This window comes from Canis lupus, chromosome X, assembly GCF_011100685.1.
Source record: "Canis lupus familiaris isolate Mischka breed German Shepherd chromosome X, alternate assembly UU_Cfam_GSD_1.0, whole genome shotgun sequence".
Lineage (NCBI taxonomy): Eukaryota > Metazoa > Chordata > Mammalia > Carnivora > Canidae > Canis > Canis lupus.
Window position 1 is genome coordinate 81,907,294 of NC_049260.1, and position 13,780 is coordinate 81,921,073.

Genomic DNA, 13,780 nt, shown 5'->3' on the forward strand with positions numbered 1-13,780 from the left:
TCCCAAGTGTCAGTGGGGCTCCGCGGACCTGTGGCAGCGGGAAGAGCGGGCAGCAGGGCAGAGGGAGAGCCGGGGCGCGCCCTCGCTCCCTCACTCCTTTGCTCCCTCCCTCTCCGGCTCGCTAGCTCTCCCGCTCTCGGGCTCCCCTGGGCTGTGCCGGCTGCGCGGTGGCAGGAGCCGAGAGCGAGTGAGCGAGGGAGCTAGCTGCACGCCCAGGAGTCAGCACGGGGCTGTGACAGCATGTAAATTACCCCAGGGGGCCGCTCCCCCGCAGCTCCCCAGGCGGCCGCCGGCTCCCGCTGCGGGTTGGGTCCTGCCCCCACCCCCACCGCCGCCCCTCCCCCTCAGAACCCTCGAGTCCTCGCACCCGCACCGCCGCTCGCACCCTCCTCGCCCGCGCTCCCGGGGGCCGGACCCGGCTCTCCCCCTCCCGTCCGCGCGCCACGAGCCTCCGCTTGGGCTCTCTGGCCGCTCCGGGTGCATTCGCCGTCAGAAATCTACCCGCGGCGGGCCGGGGGGACGCTACCGCGCCCTGCTCTCCAAGCTCCGCGGGAGGGCAGATGTTGCGCGTCCCACGGAGGACGGGTCCCCTGCAGGAGAGACGCTGCCCGCGTGAGCCCGTCTCGTGGCTGCCTCAAACCGCCGGCCGTCTACAAGCCGGTTTCGGCTGGGGGTGGGGGGCGGTATGCGGAGAGAACGGTTGCCCCCCGCAGGGAGTCCGAGAGTGCCGGGCACGCTCTAGGAGCGCCCGGGGAATGCCTTCAACAAAACTCACGGAAGCACGCTCAAACTCGCCTCGGTTCTGTCCCCTTCTCACTGATCTCGCCCTCTCCCCCACACTCGCTCTCGCCTCTCTTCCCTGAACCCCTTCGGAGACGATCTCTGCCCTGGCTTCCGGGAATGCCAGCTCCCGGCCGGCTTGCCGCTGCCTTGCCCCTTCTCCCTCCCTGGGCTCGCTTTTCCATTTGCCCTACCGTCTCTCTCGGCGCTTCTCCACTCTTTTCCCTTTCTTTCATTTTCCTTCTTTAACGTGTTTCTTTTGTGACCCGTTTCCGCCCCTCTTCCATTTCTTTCTTGCCCCCCCCACATCTTCCCTTATTTATTTTTCTCCTCTTCATTTCCTCGTTTCCCCCGCCTTCTCCCCCATCCCTTCTCCTTTTCCCTCGTTTTCTTTTCCCCTTCCTTGCATTCTACCCCATTCTATTTTTACCCTTCGCGCTGCCCCTGGCCTCCACACCCCCACACCCCCCCCTCACGCTCTCTCGTGGGGTCTATCCCTCTACCCCTTTACCCCTCACGTCGTTTATCGTCCTCTACTTTCCCAGGCTTGCTTCCCCCTTATCCCGGTCCCCGCCTGCCACTTTCGTCGGTGTCTGCCCTCACCCCTTCAAGAGCTGTGGTGAGGGAACTCTCATACACGGGGGATGGCGTGAAACTGCGGGCGGCGCGGGGTGCTTTGGCTCCCCGGAGAGGGTGGTTCTGGGGCTGAGGAAAGGTGAAAGGTCAGACCCGCCGAGAGCAAAGCAGGCTGGTTCCTCCGGTCCTACCCCGGCTTTGTGAAATGCGAGGACCCGCCGGGTGCGCAAGTGGTAGGCTTTCACCGGGTGGCTCGGGAATGGGAGGCTCAGACCATTACGGAATGTGCAGGATTCGATGATTATAGGTTCCTGGGGGAAAAAAATGATTCAAAATATTCGGGATGTTCAATTTTCACAGTTTCAATTGGCACTCCCCACCCCCCTCCGGCTTGCCTTTTTTTTTTTTTCCCTCCCACGAGCCCGTGGCCCTTGCCATAGAGCAGTGTATACTGCCATCTTGTGTCTCGGACCTGGAAAGTTCCCTGCCTCTATCCCGGAGTTCAGTGTTTGGGAGACCACAGAGATGCCTCCTAGTGGAATCCACACTGCATTGGTTCTCAGAGCAGGAGGAAAACCGAGGCTTGTCCTTTACCCACAAAGCCCTACCCCCCCATGATTGGTCTGTACACCTGGACACCAGTCAGGGCCAGAGCCACCCTTTTTCTAGTGAGTCCCTGCTGATTGGACTTCCGTACATTTGAAGTTCCCTCTGGGTGCCACCAGCAGCAGCTCTGTGATGAGGAGCAAAGGGCAGCCAAATATAACTCCTGTTCCCAGGGCCCTGTGGGTCTTAAATGGGGCCCCTGCAACTTGCGGAAATGGAGACAAGACAGTGCCTTCTCTGCTGTAGGGACCAGAAAACCAGAAATAAGCTGTATCCCTGGCTCCCGGCAAGATCCCAAGATCAGACGCTTTGGGAAGTCACTGACCAGAGCGGCAGAACTGAGACCATGGTCCCTGTGCTCTCACAGACTACTGAGGATTCAGTTTAGTCTCTCAAAAGCAGATTCTTTAGATGAGTTAATTTCCCCTTGTTCCTTGTCTTATCTGTCTCTCTCTCTTTTTTCATGTTCTTGGGTAAAAGCCAGAGGAGGTAGTTGAATATGAAATTTCATATGCATTGTGCAGACTTATAGCCTACTGAATTGTTTTTTAATTACAGTGTTTTGTGATTTCCCTCTTGTTTATAATTATTTTATGTTAAACATTATAACAAAATATATTAGCTCCATAAATGTTTACTTAAATTGTGTTTTGAGAATTGCTGGAGCCCTTTGCTTCTATATTTGCCTGAGTCCTCTTATCTTTCTTTTTAAAAGATTTTATTTATTTATTCATGAGAGACAGAGAGACACACACACACACACACAGAGAGAAAGAGAGAGAGAGAGGCAGAGACACAGGCAGAGAGAGAAGCAGGCTCCATGCAGGGAGCCCAATGCAGGACTCGATTCCAGGACCCCAGGATCATGCCCTGGGCCAAAGGGAAGCACTCAACCACTGAGCCACCCAGGCGTCCCAAGTCCTCTTATCTTTGTGTGTAACCTTGAGACAAGGCCCTAGTGGAAGTATTTCCTTCTTGGCATTTGGCACCATTAAACCCAAGATTTTGTCCCCTTGACATTTCCCTTGTTGTAGTCCTTGCTTTCAAGCAGTGTTGTTAATAATTCAGTGTAGCTTTACATACTATATCCAGGCTGATCAAGAACAAATATAACTTAGAGAAAAATCCAGATAGTTCAGAGATAGAGTCAGAAAGCTACTGTGTGTTTCCATACAAGTCCAGCTTGTATTGATATATAGTATACCTCTATGGGAAGGCTGAACTGGGCAGGGCCTCCTTAGCTCCTCTCTTTGAAGCCTCTCTTTGCTCACAGATACTGTGTTCCATGGAGACACTCTAAGCTGCAAAATGCTTCTGCATAAACCCAGTGAGTGGAGAGGGGATCCCACTTCTGCATGGAGCTGGTGGTGGCTTTCTGGGTGGAGCAGAAAGGGAATATAGGGACACCTGGGTGTCTCAGTGGTTGATTGTCTGCCTTCGGCTCAGGGGTCCTGGGATTCAGTCCTGCATCGGGCTCCCCACAGGGAGCCTGCCTCTCCCTCTGCCTGTGTCTCTGCCTCTCTCTCTCTCTGTGTCTCTCATGAATTAAAAATTAAAAAACGGGAATATAAAATAGGCGTCTCCTTCTCAGATGAGGTCATTCAAGAGTCACTTACTCTGCACTTGCCCTGTGCCAGGTATGGTATTAGTGGAGATTCAGAGGTAAAGAAGACATGGCCCAGGCCCTCGAAGGACTCACAGCTTCACTGGCAAAACAGATACATCAACACACAAAAACAGGACAAATGGGCAGTGATAATGGAGGCCTGGTGTGTGGTGGGAGCAAGTGCTGTGGGAACATGGAGAAGATGTCAGCTCTGGAAGAAGAGAGGGACAATCTCGATGGAGAGAGCAGAGAAAGAGTCCCAGAGGGGAGGGCAGCAGATATGCTGGGGGCTGGGTGTGGATTACAAAGCAGGTTGGTGTTGTGGGAGAACAAGATGAGAGATGGACTAGTGAGAGTCCAGGCTGGAAAAGGAGGAGGGACTAGGTCTTAGAAGGGCTCATGTGAAACATGAAGGAGATCCTCTCACTTCTCAAGTTTGCCATGCATTTGGCAACTAAAGTATAGAGTGTACCTGGGTGGTTCTGTTAGTCAAGCATCTGATTGTTGGTTGCAGATCAGGTTGTGGTCTCAGGGTCATGAGAAGGAGCCCCAAGTCTGGCTCCATGTTCAGTGCAGAGTCTGCTTGAGATTCTTTCCCTCTACTTTCCTCTCTGCTCCTCCTCCCCCTCTGCTCCTTCCTTGCTTGCACACACACAATCTAAGATAAATAAAAAAATAAAATATTTTTTAAAAAAGGATAGATATCACTTCTTGAGTCCCTGCTATGTGCCAGGTACTTTACATATATTATCTCATTTAATCCTTACCCTGTGCAGCAGGTACTATAGTTCCAGTGATGAAATGGGCTTGGGAAAGTTAAAGCTCTCAGGTCACGTAAGTAGTAAGTCAGGCATTCAAATTTGAACCCATAGCTTTCTGACTTGGAAGCTTGTGCCCTCAACAATTAGGTAACTTTGTAATGACAGGTTTATCAAACATTTCCAAAGTATAACAGCTGTTGTTCAGAAGATTGCATACTGGAAAAAAGACAATACATTATTTGCTTTTTAAGATTTTATTTATTCATGAGAGACACACACACATAGAGAAGCAGATACACAGGCAGAGGGAGAAGCAGGCTCCCTGCAGGAGCCCGACATGGGACTTGATCCTGGAACCCCAGGATCATGCCCTGAGTGGAAGGCAGACGCTCAACTACTGAGCCACCCAGGCATCCCAATCAATGATTTCATAATGTATTTAAAGATTTACATTTGTACTGTGGAGAGCTAGGAAGGATACTTGCAAATCTGGTATAATATTGAATAGTATAACAGCTGAATCTTTGATCACCTTCCATGTGCCAGGTAGCATGCTAAGTGCTTTACGTGACACCATCCAGTTTCATTCATCACAAGGATCCTGTGAATTAGATACTACCATCATCCTCACTTAAGAGATAGGGAAACCAAGGCACAAAGAGATTATCCAACATATCTAGGCATTTACATTCTAGCTAGGTTCAAGTTAAAGCACACAAGTAATGATTTTCAGGCAATGCCATTTCTCTACCCTCGAAATTCAATTTTGCTAACCTCTTCATTGGGGAAAGCAGATTATCCTTCCCGAAACTTTGCACAATTGCTCAACACAGATTTATAGATTGTTATAGCTGGCAAGGGTCTTAAAAGGATCAGAGTTTCTTAAACTTTTTGTCCCAAAGACCCCTTTGGCAGTATAGTGAAGCCTATGGGCCCCATCTCATAACAGTGTTTTTGGATACATAGACTAGGTAGGGTTACAAAGGAAATAAATTATATTGTTATGCCATTATCCAAAGATTAAAAACAGAAAGTTGTGATATGGTTATATAAGTGCTTGTTATTAATGTAGTAAATACCAAGATCTAGATGCAGCTATGATAATCATGGCAACTCCAAAGTAATGATGAGTGTAAAAACGATCTAAAGACACCTGTAATCACAGTAATGTGACCTAAAATGGTGATTTCCACCAGTGACAAGATCACATGTGCGGCTAATACTACTGTGGTCTGTCCTCTGCATTTGTAATGGAAGGGGTTCTGAATTTTAGTTAGGGGCTAGTGAAAAGAGAGATGTAACATTTCCCATTGAAGTTCATTTATCCTCTGAATTTTTAGGAATCCTTGTTCTAGAACAACCACCTCATAATATTAAAACAGTAGCTAACATGAATGAGCCTTTACTATATGCGAGCTATTGTTCTGGGTTTTTACAACCATTTTCCATTTATCTTTCATAGCAAGCCTACGAGGTAGCCTTGTTTTATAGCTCCGAGAGAGATGGAATGAATTTTCCAAGGTTACACAGCTGGCAAGTGGAACCGTATTCTCTTACGGTTCTAGAGGTTGGAAGTCTGAGATCACGGTGTTGTGAGGCCTCTCTCCTTGCCTTATATATGGCCATCTTCTCCCTGTGTCTTTGCATGGTCTTTCCTCTAATATGTGTCTGTATCCACATTTCCTTGTTTTACAAGGACATCAGTCATACTGGACTAGGGCTCACCTTAATGAACTCATTTTAATTTAATTACCTCTTTGAAGACCCCCACCTCCAAATATGTCACATTTTGAGGTATTGGGGGGTTAGGACATCAGCATATTGGATTGGAGGAAGGACACCATATGGCCCATTACAGATCCCAACCACAAGGATTCAGATCCAGTACGTCTGGAGAGGGGACCAGGGATTTATAATTTTAATAGGTCCCCAGATGTTTTGTTTTGTTTTTTAGGGAGGGGGCGGGAAGGGGCAAAGAGAGAGAGAGAAAGAGAGAGAGAGAGAGAGAGAAAGAATCTTAAGCAGGCTCCACACTCAGCGCAGAGCCCTTTGCGGGGCTCAATCTCACAACCCTGCGATCATGACCTAAGCCAAAAGCAAGAGCCTGATGCCTAACCAAGTGAGTCACCCAGACATCCAGGTGATTTTTATAGACAGCCAGGTTTAGGAGCTGTTATGTTCCCAACCACAAATTTTCTTAGCACAGTGCTTAGGCATAGTTGATGCTCAATAAATACTTGTTGATTGACCAAGAGGAAATAAAATACAGAGATGAGAAAGTGGGGAAATTTTTCAAGGGTCCTTAAGGATCACCAAGTAGAAGTTAGACAGAGATCTCAAATAGCCACCTCTAGTCTGCAGATAGGGAGCTGAACCGGATGAGCTCAATGTCCATCCCTTCTTACTTTTGTTTTTTTTTTTTTATATGCAAAAAGGATGGCAACTTTATATGCAAGTATGAAGGAGAATGAACTAAGAAATGATTTGAATGGGAGAGAGTTAACAAGAAAACAAGACTAAGATCCTACAGATTTAGGATATTTGAGTCTTTGTGATTGTATATTTACTTCTATCTGGAGTTTTGCCTGTGTGTGGGTATTGTGTGTGTAGGATGCTAGAATATAGTTGTAAATGAGTGAGAAGAATTTGTATAGAGGATGTGTGAATGGGTACTTCTATCAGGTTTCTTTTTTTTTTTTTTTTTTTTTTTTTTTTTTTAATTTTTTTTTTTTTTATTTATTTATGATAGTCACAGAGAGAGAGAGAGAGAGGCAGAGACACAGGCAGAGGGAGAAGCAGGCTCCATGCACCGGGAGCCCGACGTGGGATTCGATCCCAGGTCTCCAGGATCGCGCCCTGGGCCAAAGGCAGGCGCTAAACCGCTGCGCCACCCAGGGATCCCTCTATCAGGTTTCTTAATCTCACTTGAGGGCCACTTTACTCTTCCATTTTAGAGCTCAATTAATAGTTACCATTTTAATATTTGTTTAAAAAGTAGTAGTAATATAAATCCCTGGCACTCAAGAATATCTAATTTTTCTAGGTATTATTTTTAAAAATATTTTAGTTATTTATTTGAGAGAGACAGTATGAGCAGGGGGGAGGAGCAGAGGGAGAGGAAAAAACAGACTGCTGAGCATGGAGCCTGATGTGGGGCTCGATCATGACCTGAGCCAAAGACAGACGCTTAACTGACTGAGCCACCCAAGTGCCCCTTAGCCTCCCTCCTTATAGAACTGCTTCATGGAGGCCATATATTATTGCATCCTAATATCTACAGTGTTTTCTTCTGGAGCTGAGAGAGAGAATGAGAGAGAGAATTCTGAGATAAAAGGTGTGATAAATGGAAGCCCAGGGTGATGATGGAAGGAACATAGAGTGGGCATACCTAAGCCAGATTGGAAAGGTCAAGGAAGGCTTCCTAGAAGAGGTGATGCCTGAATTGAGACTTAAAGATAAATGAAGAAGGCTGGGCCCATTTTCTAGTGCCTAGTAAGCATTTGCCTAATGCAATACTGGATTTAAAACACTTAGTGCCCAGCACATAGTAAGAGTTCAATAAATAGTAGATATCATTATTACCTTCCTGATCCTTTCAAACAAATTTGAATGACAATCTGTGCTTGCTCTGAGGAATAAATGAGATAATGCATGTAGAGTACTAAAGATAGTGCCAGGCACCTAATTAAGTGCACCGTACATGGTGGTGGTTGATAGTGTTGTTGGTAGTGGTTTTATTATGTTGGGGTTCTATTGGACTGAGATGGAATCTTTTGTCTCTGATCTTCTGGGTTATCTGACTCAGCAGTTTGTCCCATTACATTATTTCAGATATGATGTGTCCAAGCATAGACTTATATTCCGAGCTTTTCCTTGGAAGCTTTTCTTCCTAAGACCCACCAGCCCAACCACCACTGCCACCATCACCAGCCACGTGGAGTACTCACATTGTAGTTTCCAAAGGCATATAGAACCTAGCAGAGCTGATGATAGAAAAAGTGGAACAAAATCCTGGGTCCTCAGAAAATATTTTCTGTATAGTAAAGAGTCTCTAGTTTTCTGATTAGTGAAGCCCTTGTATTGCTGAAGACCACCGGTAGAAGTGAATCAAAAGCTTTCCCCATGTGTTTTGGGCACTTTCATTGTTTTGGATCAGAGGGTAGAGTGTACATAGTCCACAAGTATGTTCCTCAGTCCAACCCCACTTCCCCACAAAAACCATGAGCAACTGCTTCCTCACCAGCAGCTGGCAATCACTCCCCCCTCCCCTTTTGCCCTGATTAGGGAAACACTTTTCCCTAGGGAAACCAGGGCAAATGGTTTTTGCAAAGCATCATGGGCTTTGCTTCTAATGGGCATTTGTAAATAGTGGATATTGGAGATTGCTAGCTTGCTGCCCTAGAGTGCCCCAGATATATAATTGATCTTCTTACTGAAGACTTCAGTAAGAAGGCACAAAAGTCCTCTGCTTTTCCTTGTTTTAAAGATTTATTTATTCATTCATTGGGGAGAGAGAGAGAAGGAGAGAGAGAGAGAGAGAGAGAGAGAGAGAGAGAGAAGGAGAATATGCAGGGGCAGGGACAGACAGAGAGCAAGAAGGAGAAACCAGGCTCGCTATCTGACCTGGGAGCCCACGCAGGGATGTCTCAGGGCCCTGAGATCATGACCTGAGCCAAAATCAAGAGTCCGCCCAGCCGCCCACTCCCCCAAGTCCTTTGCTTTTTCTATGTCTTTGTGAACTAGCTTTTCACCCCTCCAGTCCAGGGACCCCATTTTTAGCAGTCGTTTCATTTTGCCCAATACAGGACTCCTCTGCCTTTTTGTAAGGTAAACCTGTGTTGTACTTTCCTGGAGCTTTTTTTTTCTTTTTAAGATTTTATTTATTTATTCATGAGAGACACACACACACACAGAGAGGCAGAGACACAGGCAGAGGGAGAAGCAGGCTCCCTGCAGGAAGCCTGATGTGGGACTCGATTCCAGGACCCTGGGATCACGCCTTGAGCCAAAGGCAGGCGCTCAACCACTGAGCCACCCAGGCGTCCCCTGAAGCTTTTTTTTTTTTTAGATTTTATTTATTTATTCATGACAGACACACAGAGAGAGGCAGAGACATAGGCAAAGGGAGAAGCAGGCTCCTTGCTGGGAGCCTGATGTGGGACTCGATTCTAGGACCCTGGGATCACGATGACCTGAGCCAAAGGCAGCCGCTCAACCACTGAGCCACCCAGGTGCTCTTCCTGAGTCTTTCCATCAACTCTGGCAAGAGGGGGGTTAAGGGTAGAGGAAAGCTGAAGCAACCTGGGGACTGCCTGTCAGAGTGTCGGGGTGGGGGAGCTGCTTTCTGCCTTCCTCTCTGAGCTGAGAACCCCAGGCACATTGCAGAGAACAGGGCAGGAGGGGGCCAACTATCTTGCCGAGATAATTTGTAAGGCTTTGACGTCGTTTGTAGATTCCAAGCTACTGATTAGGGGCCCCTGACCTAATATCATAGAAAAATGGTTTGTGTTGTTGTTGCTGTTGCTTTTTAATATCCTTCCCGATGCATATCTCCCTTCCTGGATTAACCTCCTGAGTCTTGATGCTGTGCACTCAGATTGATCTCTTAGCCCTCCTTGCCGCTCCTCGGGGCCTTCTAATTTACCTTGCAGCCACCTCTTTAATTCTGGACCTGGTTTATCTAGTCCTTTGTCACTTCTCCATATGTTGACATAAAAGCAGCCTCCAACTCCTACAGATGGCTGAGATCTCAAAGTTCATTCTGAAGTCAGTTGTTTGGAAGGTGACATGCATTCTTCCATAGAAGAAAAAAATTGTTACAAATGGTAGTTACATTGCCAGGCCAGCCCACCCTGTGTGTGTGTGTGTGTGTGTGTGTGTGTGTGTGAGAGAGAGAGAGAGAGAGAGAGAGAGAGAGAGAGAGAGAGAGAGAGATTTAATGCACTAGAAGGGAGGTCCATTTGCAAGGAAAAAGTTGAAAATCTTGGTCATTCAGCCAAAGCAGGAAGACAATCCAAGGGAATGAGAAATGCTTTAGCCGGGACTGCTGGCTGGAGCCGGAGTCAAGGAAATTGAATTGGATGAGGTAGATAAGGCTTTCGTGGAGGCTCTCGGGGGATACTTTTGAACCACTTTGCAAGGCTGCAGAGGGTCACCACAGTAGTTCTTTTTTCTTTCTAATTTTGCTTCGAAACTGATGGCTTTCAATAATCATGACTGCCATTCACTGGGCTCCTCTTGTGTCTTGAGTCACATACCTGCTCCTCATTTTGGCCTCAAAAAAGCACTCCAGGGTACATATGATAATGACCTTTATTTTACAGACCAGGAGATTGAGGCTCAAAAAGGTCAGTGAGCTTGATGGAGGTTACTCGTACAGCTGGGAAAGCAAGTCAGTGGTTTCCCACTCCCCAAACCCAGGCTTTTACAGTATGTACCCAGCCACCTTTTTCTTTCCCTTATCAGGAGGTACATCATGAGCACTGCTCCTAAGGTCTATCAGCCCATGATTAGTTGTTGGTTAGCTCACAAAGGAAATAAAGAAGGGAACAGTCAAGAGAGGTGAAGGGGAGGAGGGAAGGAAGGAGGAAGGAAAGAGTTTTGCTAGGCACAAGGTCAGCTAAGAGCCCAGGTACTTTATGATTCTCTTTTCTCCTGTAGGCTGCCCCAGGCCATTGTCTCTGCTTTGGGTCTGCCAGTCTGTTTCAGTGTACACTTAACTGCTCTTTTATTTTTATTTTTTAAAGATTGATTTATGTATTTGAGAGAGAGAGAGAGAGAACAGAAGGGAGGGGCAGAGGGTGAGGAGAATCTCAAGCAGACTCCTCGCTGAGTACAGAGCCCAGTCCGGGGCTCAATCTCAGGACCCTGAGATCAAGACCTGAGCCAAAACTGAGAGTCAGTTGCTTAACCCACCACACCATCCACATGCCCTCAACTACTCTGAAATACAAATGTTAAAGACCCAGGAGCATCTTCTGCCACTCTGAGCTCTGTAACACTACGGTCCCAGCTTGTTTCTATTTCCTTACTCAGAGCTGCTGCCTTATTCTGCAGTAGAAAACAGCCTGGCTTATTTCTTCTGCATAGTTGAAATAATACCAAGCATTGGTTTGAGGCAGTTATTGGAAAGGCTTTTCTAGGGGTCCTCCTGCCAATTCCAGAAGGCCAGTAAAATTTGTTTCCTGGAAGGTGATTTGCTTTACCTTGCCACCTACTCTCCTCTGCACCCCCACCCCCACCCCAGGATTTTGATTATAATCATTTTGAGGCATTCTTCAAGTTTTTCTTCTATTTTTAGAGTCTCTGACTCATTCTTCCCCAATAGCAAAAGTCAGGGAGGGCCTTCTCTTCTAGCTAAGCTCTACTTTCTAAAGCAGGAAATAGTCTCTCACAGTGTCTACAAATCAACTTGATGATCTGCGGCCCACAATGACTGGATTGCTTTTCCATCTCTCTCTCTCTCTCTCTCTCTCTCTCTCTCTCTCTCTCCCTCTCAAGTGTGGCCTTTATAACTCCCATTATAGGTAGGTATTTGTTAGGCCTCCACTTGAATACGATGGATAAGTTCATATTTCATGATTGGATAAATGAAAAACTGTACTGAAAAGGACTTGCAGTCCTCTCTTTGTGACTCCTCTCCATTAATCTTACTTTTACCATATGGAGCAGAAAGAATCCTTCAAATGTTTTGTGACGGCTGTCATACCTTCTTTTTTAACCATCTCTTTGTGAGACTAAACATGCCCAATTCCTAATCAGTCTTCAGTGGTTTCTTGACCTTCATCTAGCTGTACCTTAAAAATCAGGCACCTAAAAATGAATGGACATGCCACCCTCTGTATGGTTTGACGAGTGCCAAGTACATGAGGACCCTTCCCTCCTGTGATCTTCTAGTGCAAATTTATGATGATTAAAAAGGTAAGACATCTCTTCACATGTATTGAGCACCTAGTTTGGGTCAGATACAGTACCTAAGATCCACTAAGCCATCTCTCCGGAAGTTTGGTGGTTGAGGATCTCTGCTCTCTCCAGTCCTGTGCGGGCCAGGGGATGGTATAGCTACCCTCTTCCAATACTTCTTCCTGTTGTCTACTGCCTCCAGGTCTCACTTAGTGAGGACCTCAGCACCTCACTTATAGTCTCCCCAACTCTGGCTACCATCCTGAGGGATTTTAATGACTCATTGACAAGCTTCATCCTTTCAACCATTTCTACCTCCAAACCATCACTTATTCCATTATGCAAATCAAGGCCATTAGATGCTAACTCTCATTTTCCTGCCCTTACTCCATCTTGCCACATAGCTGTGGCCCTACATGTCCTAATATCTTAATATCCTTTTTTTTTTGTCTTTGAGGAATAGACATAGCTTGTCCAGTTCAAGGCTAATCCATCTATTTATGCTTCAGAGCCCATTCTCTCCCACCTCTTGGGGACTTTTCTGCATTGGTTGTCCCCTTTCTCATCTATATCCTCAACCACTCTTTCTCTTTTTATTGGCTGCTTTCCATCAGCATTTAGATACGCTTGACTTTCTCAGCCCATTTCTTACCTTTCATCATGGCAGAAGCTTTTCGAAAGTGAGCCCTCTACACTTGCCATTTCCATTTCCTCACCTCCCACTCAAAACTCAGTCCTGCCTTTTGCCCCACCCAGTCTGGCTGTTCTGACCTCAGAACACCACCCTTACTGCTCTTGTTAAGGAAACCAATGACATCCTGATTGCCAAACCCAAGGAACATACTGAAGTCTTGATTTTCCCGGAACGCTCTCTGCGGCAGATAACAAATGATTCCCCTCACTCCCCTTCTGTCCTCGTGCCTCTCTTGAAAGTGTCTACTCCTGGACTTTGGTCATGCTGTTCCTCTCCTAAGTCTCCTCATTCCTCTTGGTTACCTCTTCTTATGCCCCTTGGGAGACTATTCCTCTGCCATCTCTTAAATGCTGGGCTTTGCTAGGATTTTTCTCATTCTATACCTTTCCCCTAGATCATCTTATGCATCCCCATGGTTTTATCTACTATGCTGATGACTCTCTAATCTATATTTATAGCCCCAGACCTCTCTTGTGAGCTCCAAACCTGAATACTCAATTGTGACTAAACTCATGGGACCTGGCCAAATTCATCTTTCTTATGCAAATCTGCCCCCATCCTCTATCTACCCCACTACCACCATTCAGGCGATGTAGACCTTTATCCACACAGTTGTGCAGGCCTGAAACTTGGGAGTCACCCTAGGCTCTCCATTCAAGCACTGGCCAAGACTTGCTAAGTCTTTTTTTTTTAAGATTTATTTATTTATGTATTCGTGATAGACACACACAGAAAGAGAGAGAGGCAGAGACACAGGCAGAGGAAGAAGCAGGCTCTGTGCAGGGAGCCAGACGTGGGACTTGATCCCGGGTCTCCAGAATCACACCCCAGGCCGAAGGTGGCGCTAAACTGCTG

The 13,780-nt window shown here is 46.8% G+C and overlaps 2 protein-coding genes across 7 annotated transcripts in view; one reads left to right on the forward strand and one right to left on the reverse strand.

Moving 5' to 3' along the window:
* Positions 1–1,516, reverse strand: part of TSC22D3 (TSC22 domain family member 3) — a 62,575-nt gene extending 61,059 nt beyond the window's left edge. The window contains exon 1 of one of the 6 annotated variants that reach the window (XM_038588022.1): positions 1,384–1,516. In XM_038588022.1, the coding sequence (XP_038443950.1) occupies positions 1,384–1,415 (32 nt within the window). In that variant the 5' untranslated portion in view covers positions 1,416–1,516. Of the gene's footprint in view, positions 1–28; positions 204–251; positions 270–367; positions 480–501; positions 520–974; positions 1,085–1,383 lie in introns of those variants that run through there. The other 5 variants (XM_038588024.1, XM_038588027.1, XM_038588021.1 and 2 more) reach the window with 5 other exon arrangements.
* The window catches only part of MID2 (midline 2), a 202,761-nt gene that overhangs the window by 28,856 nt on the left and 160,125 nt on the right, over positions 1–13,780 (forward strand). The gene's annotated exons all lie outside the window — the stretch shown is intronic.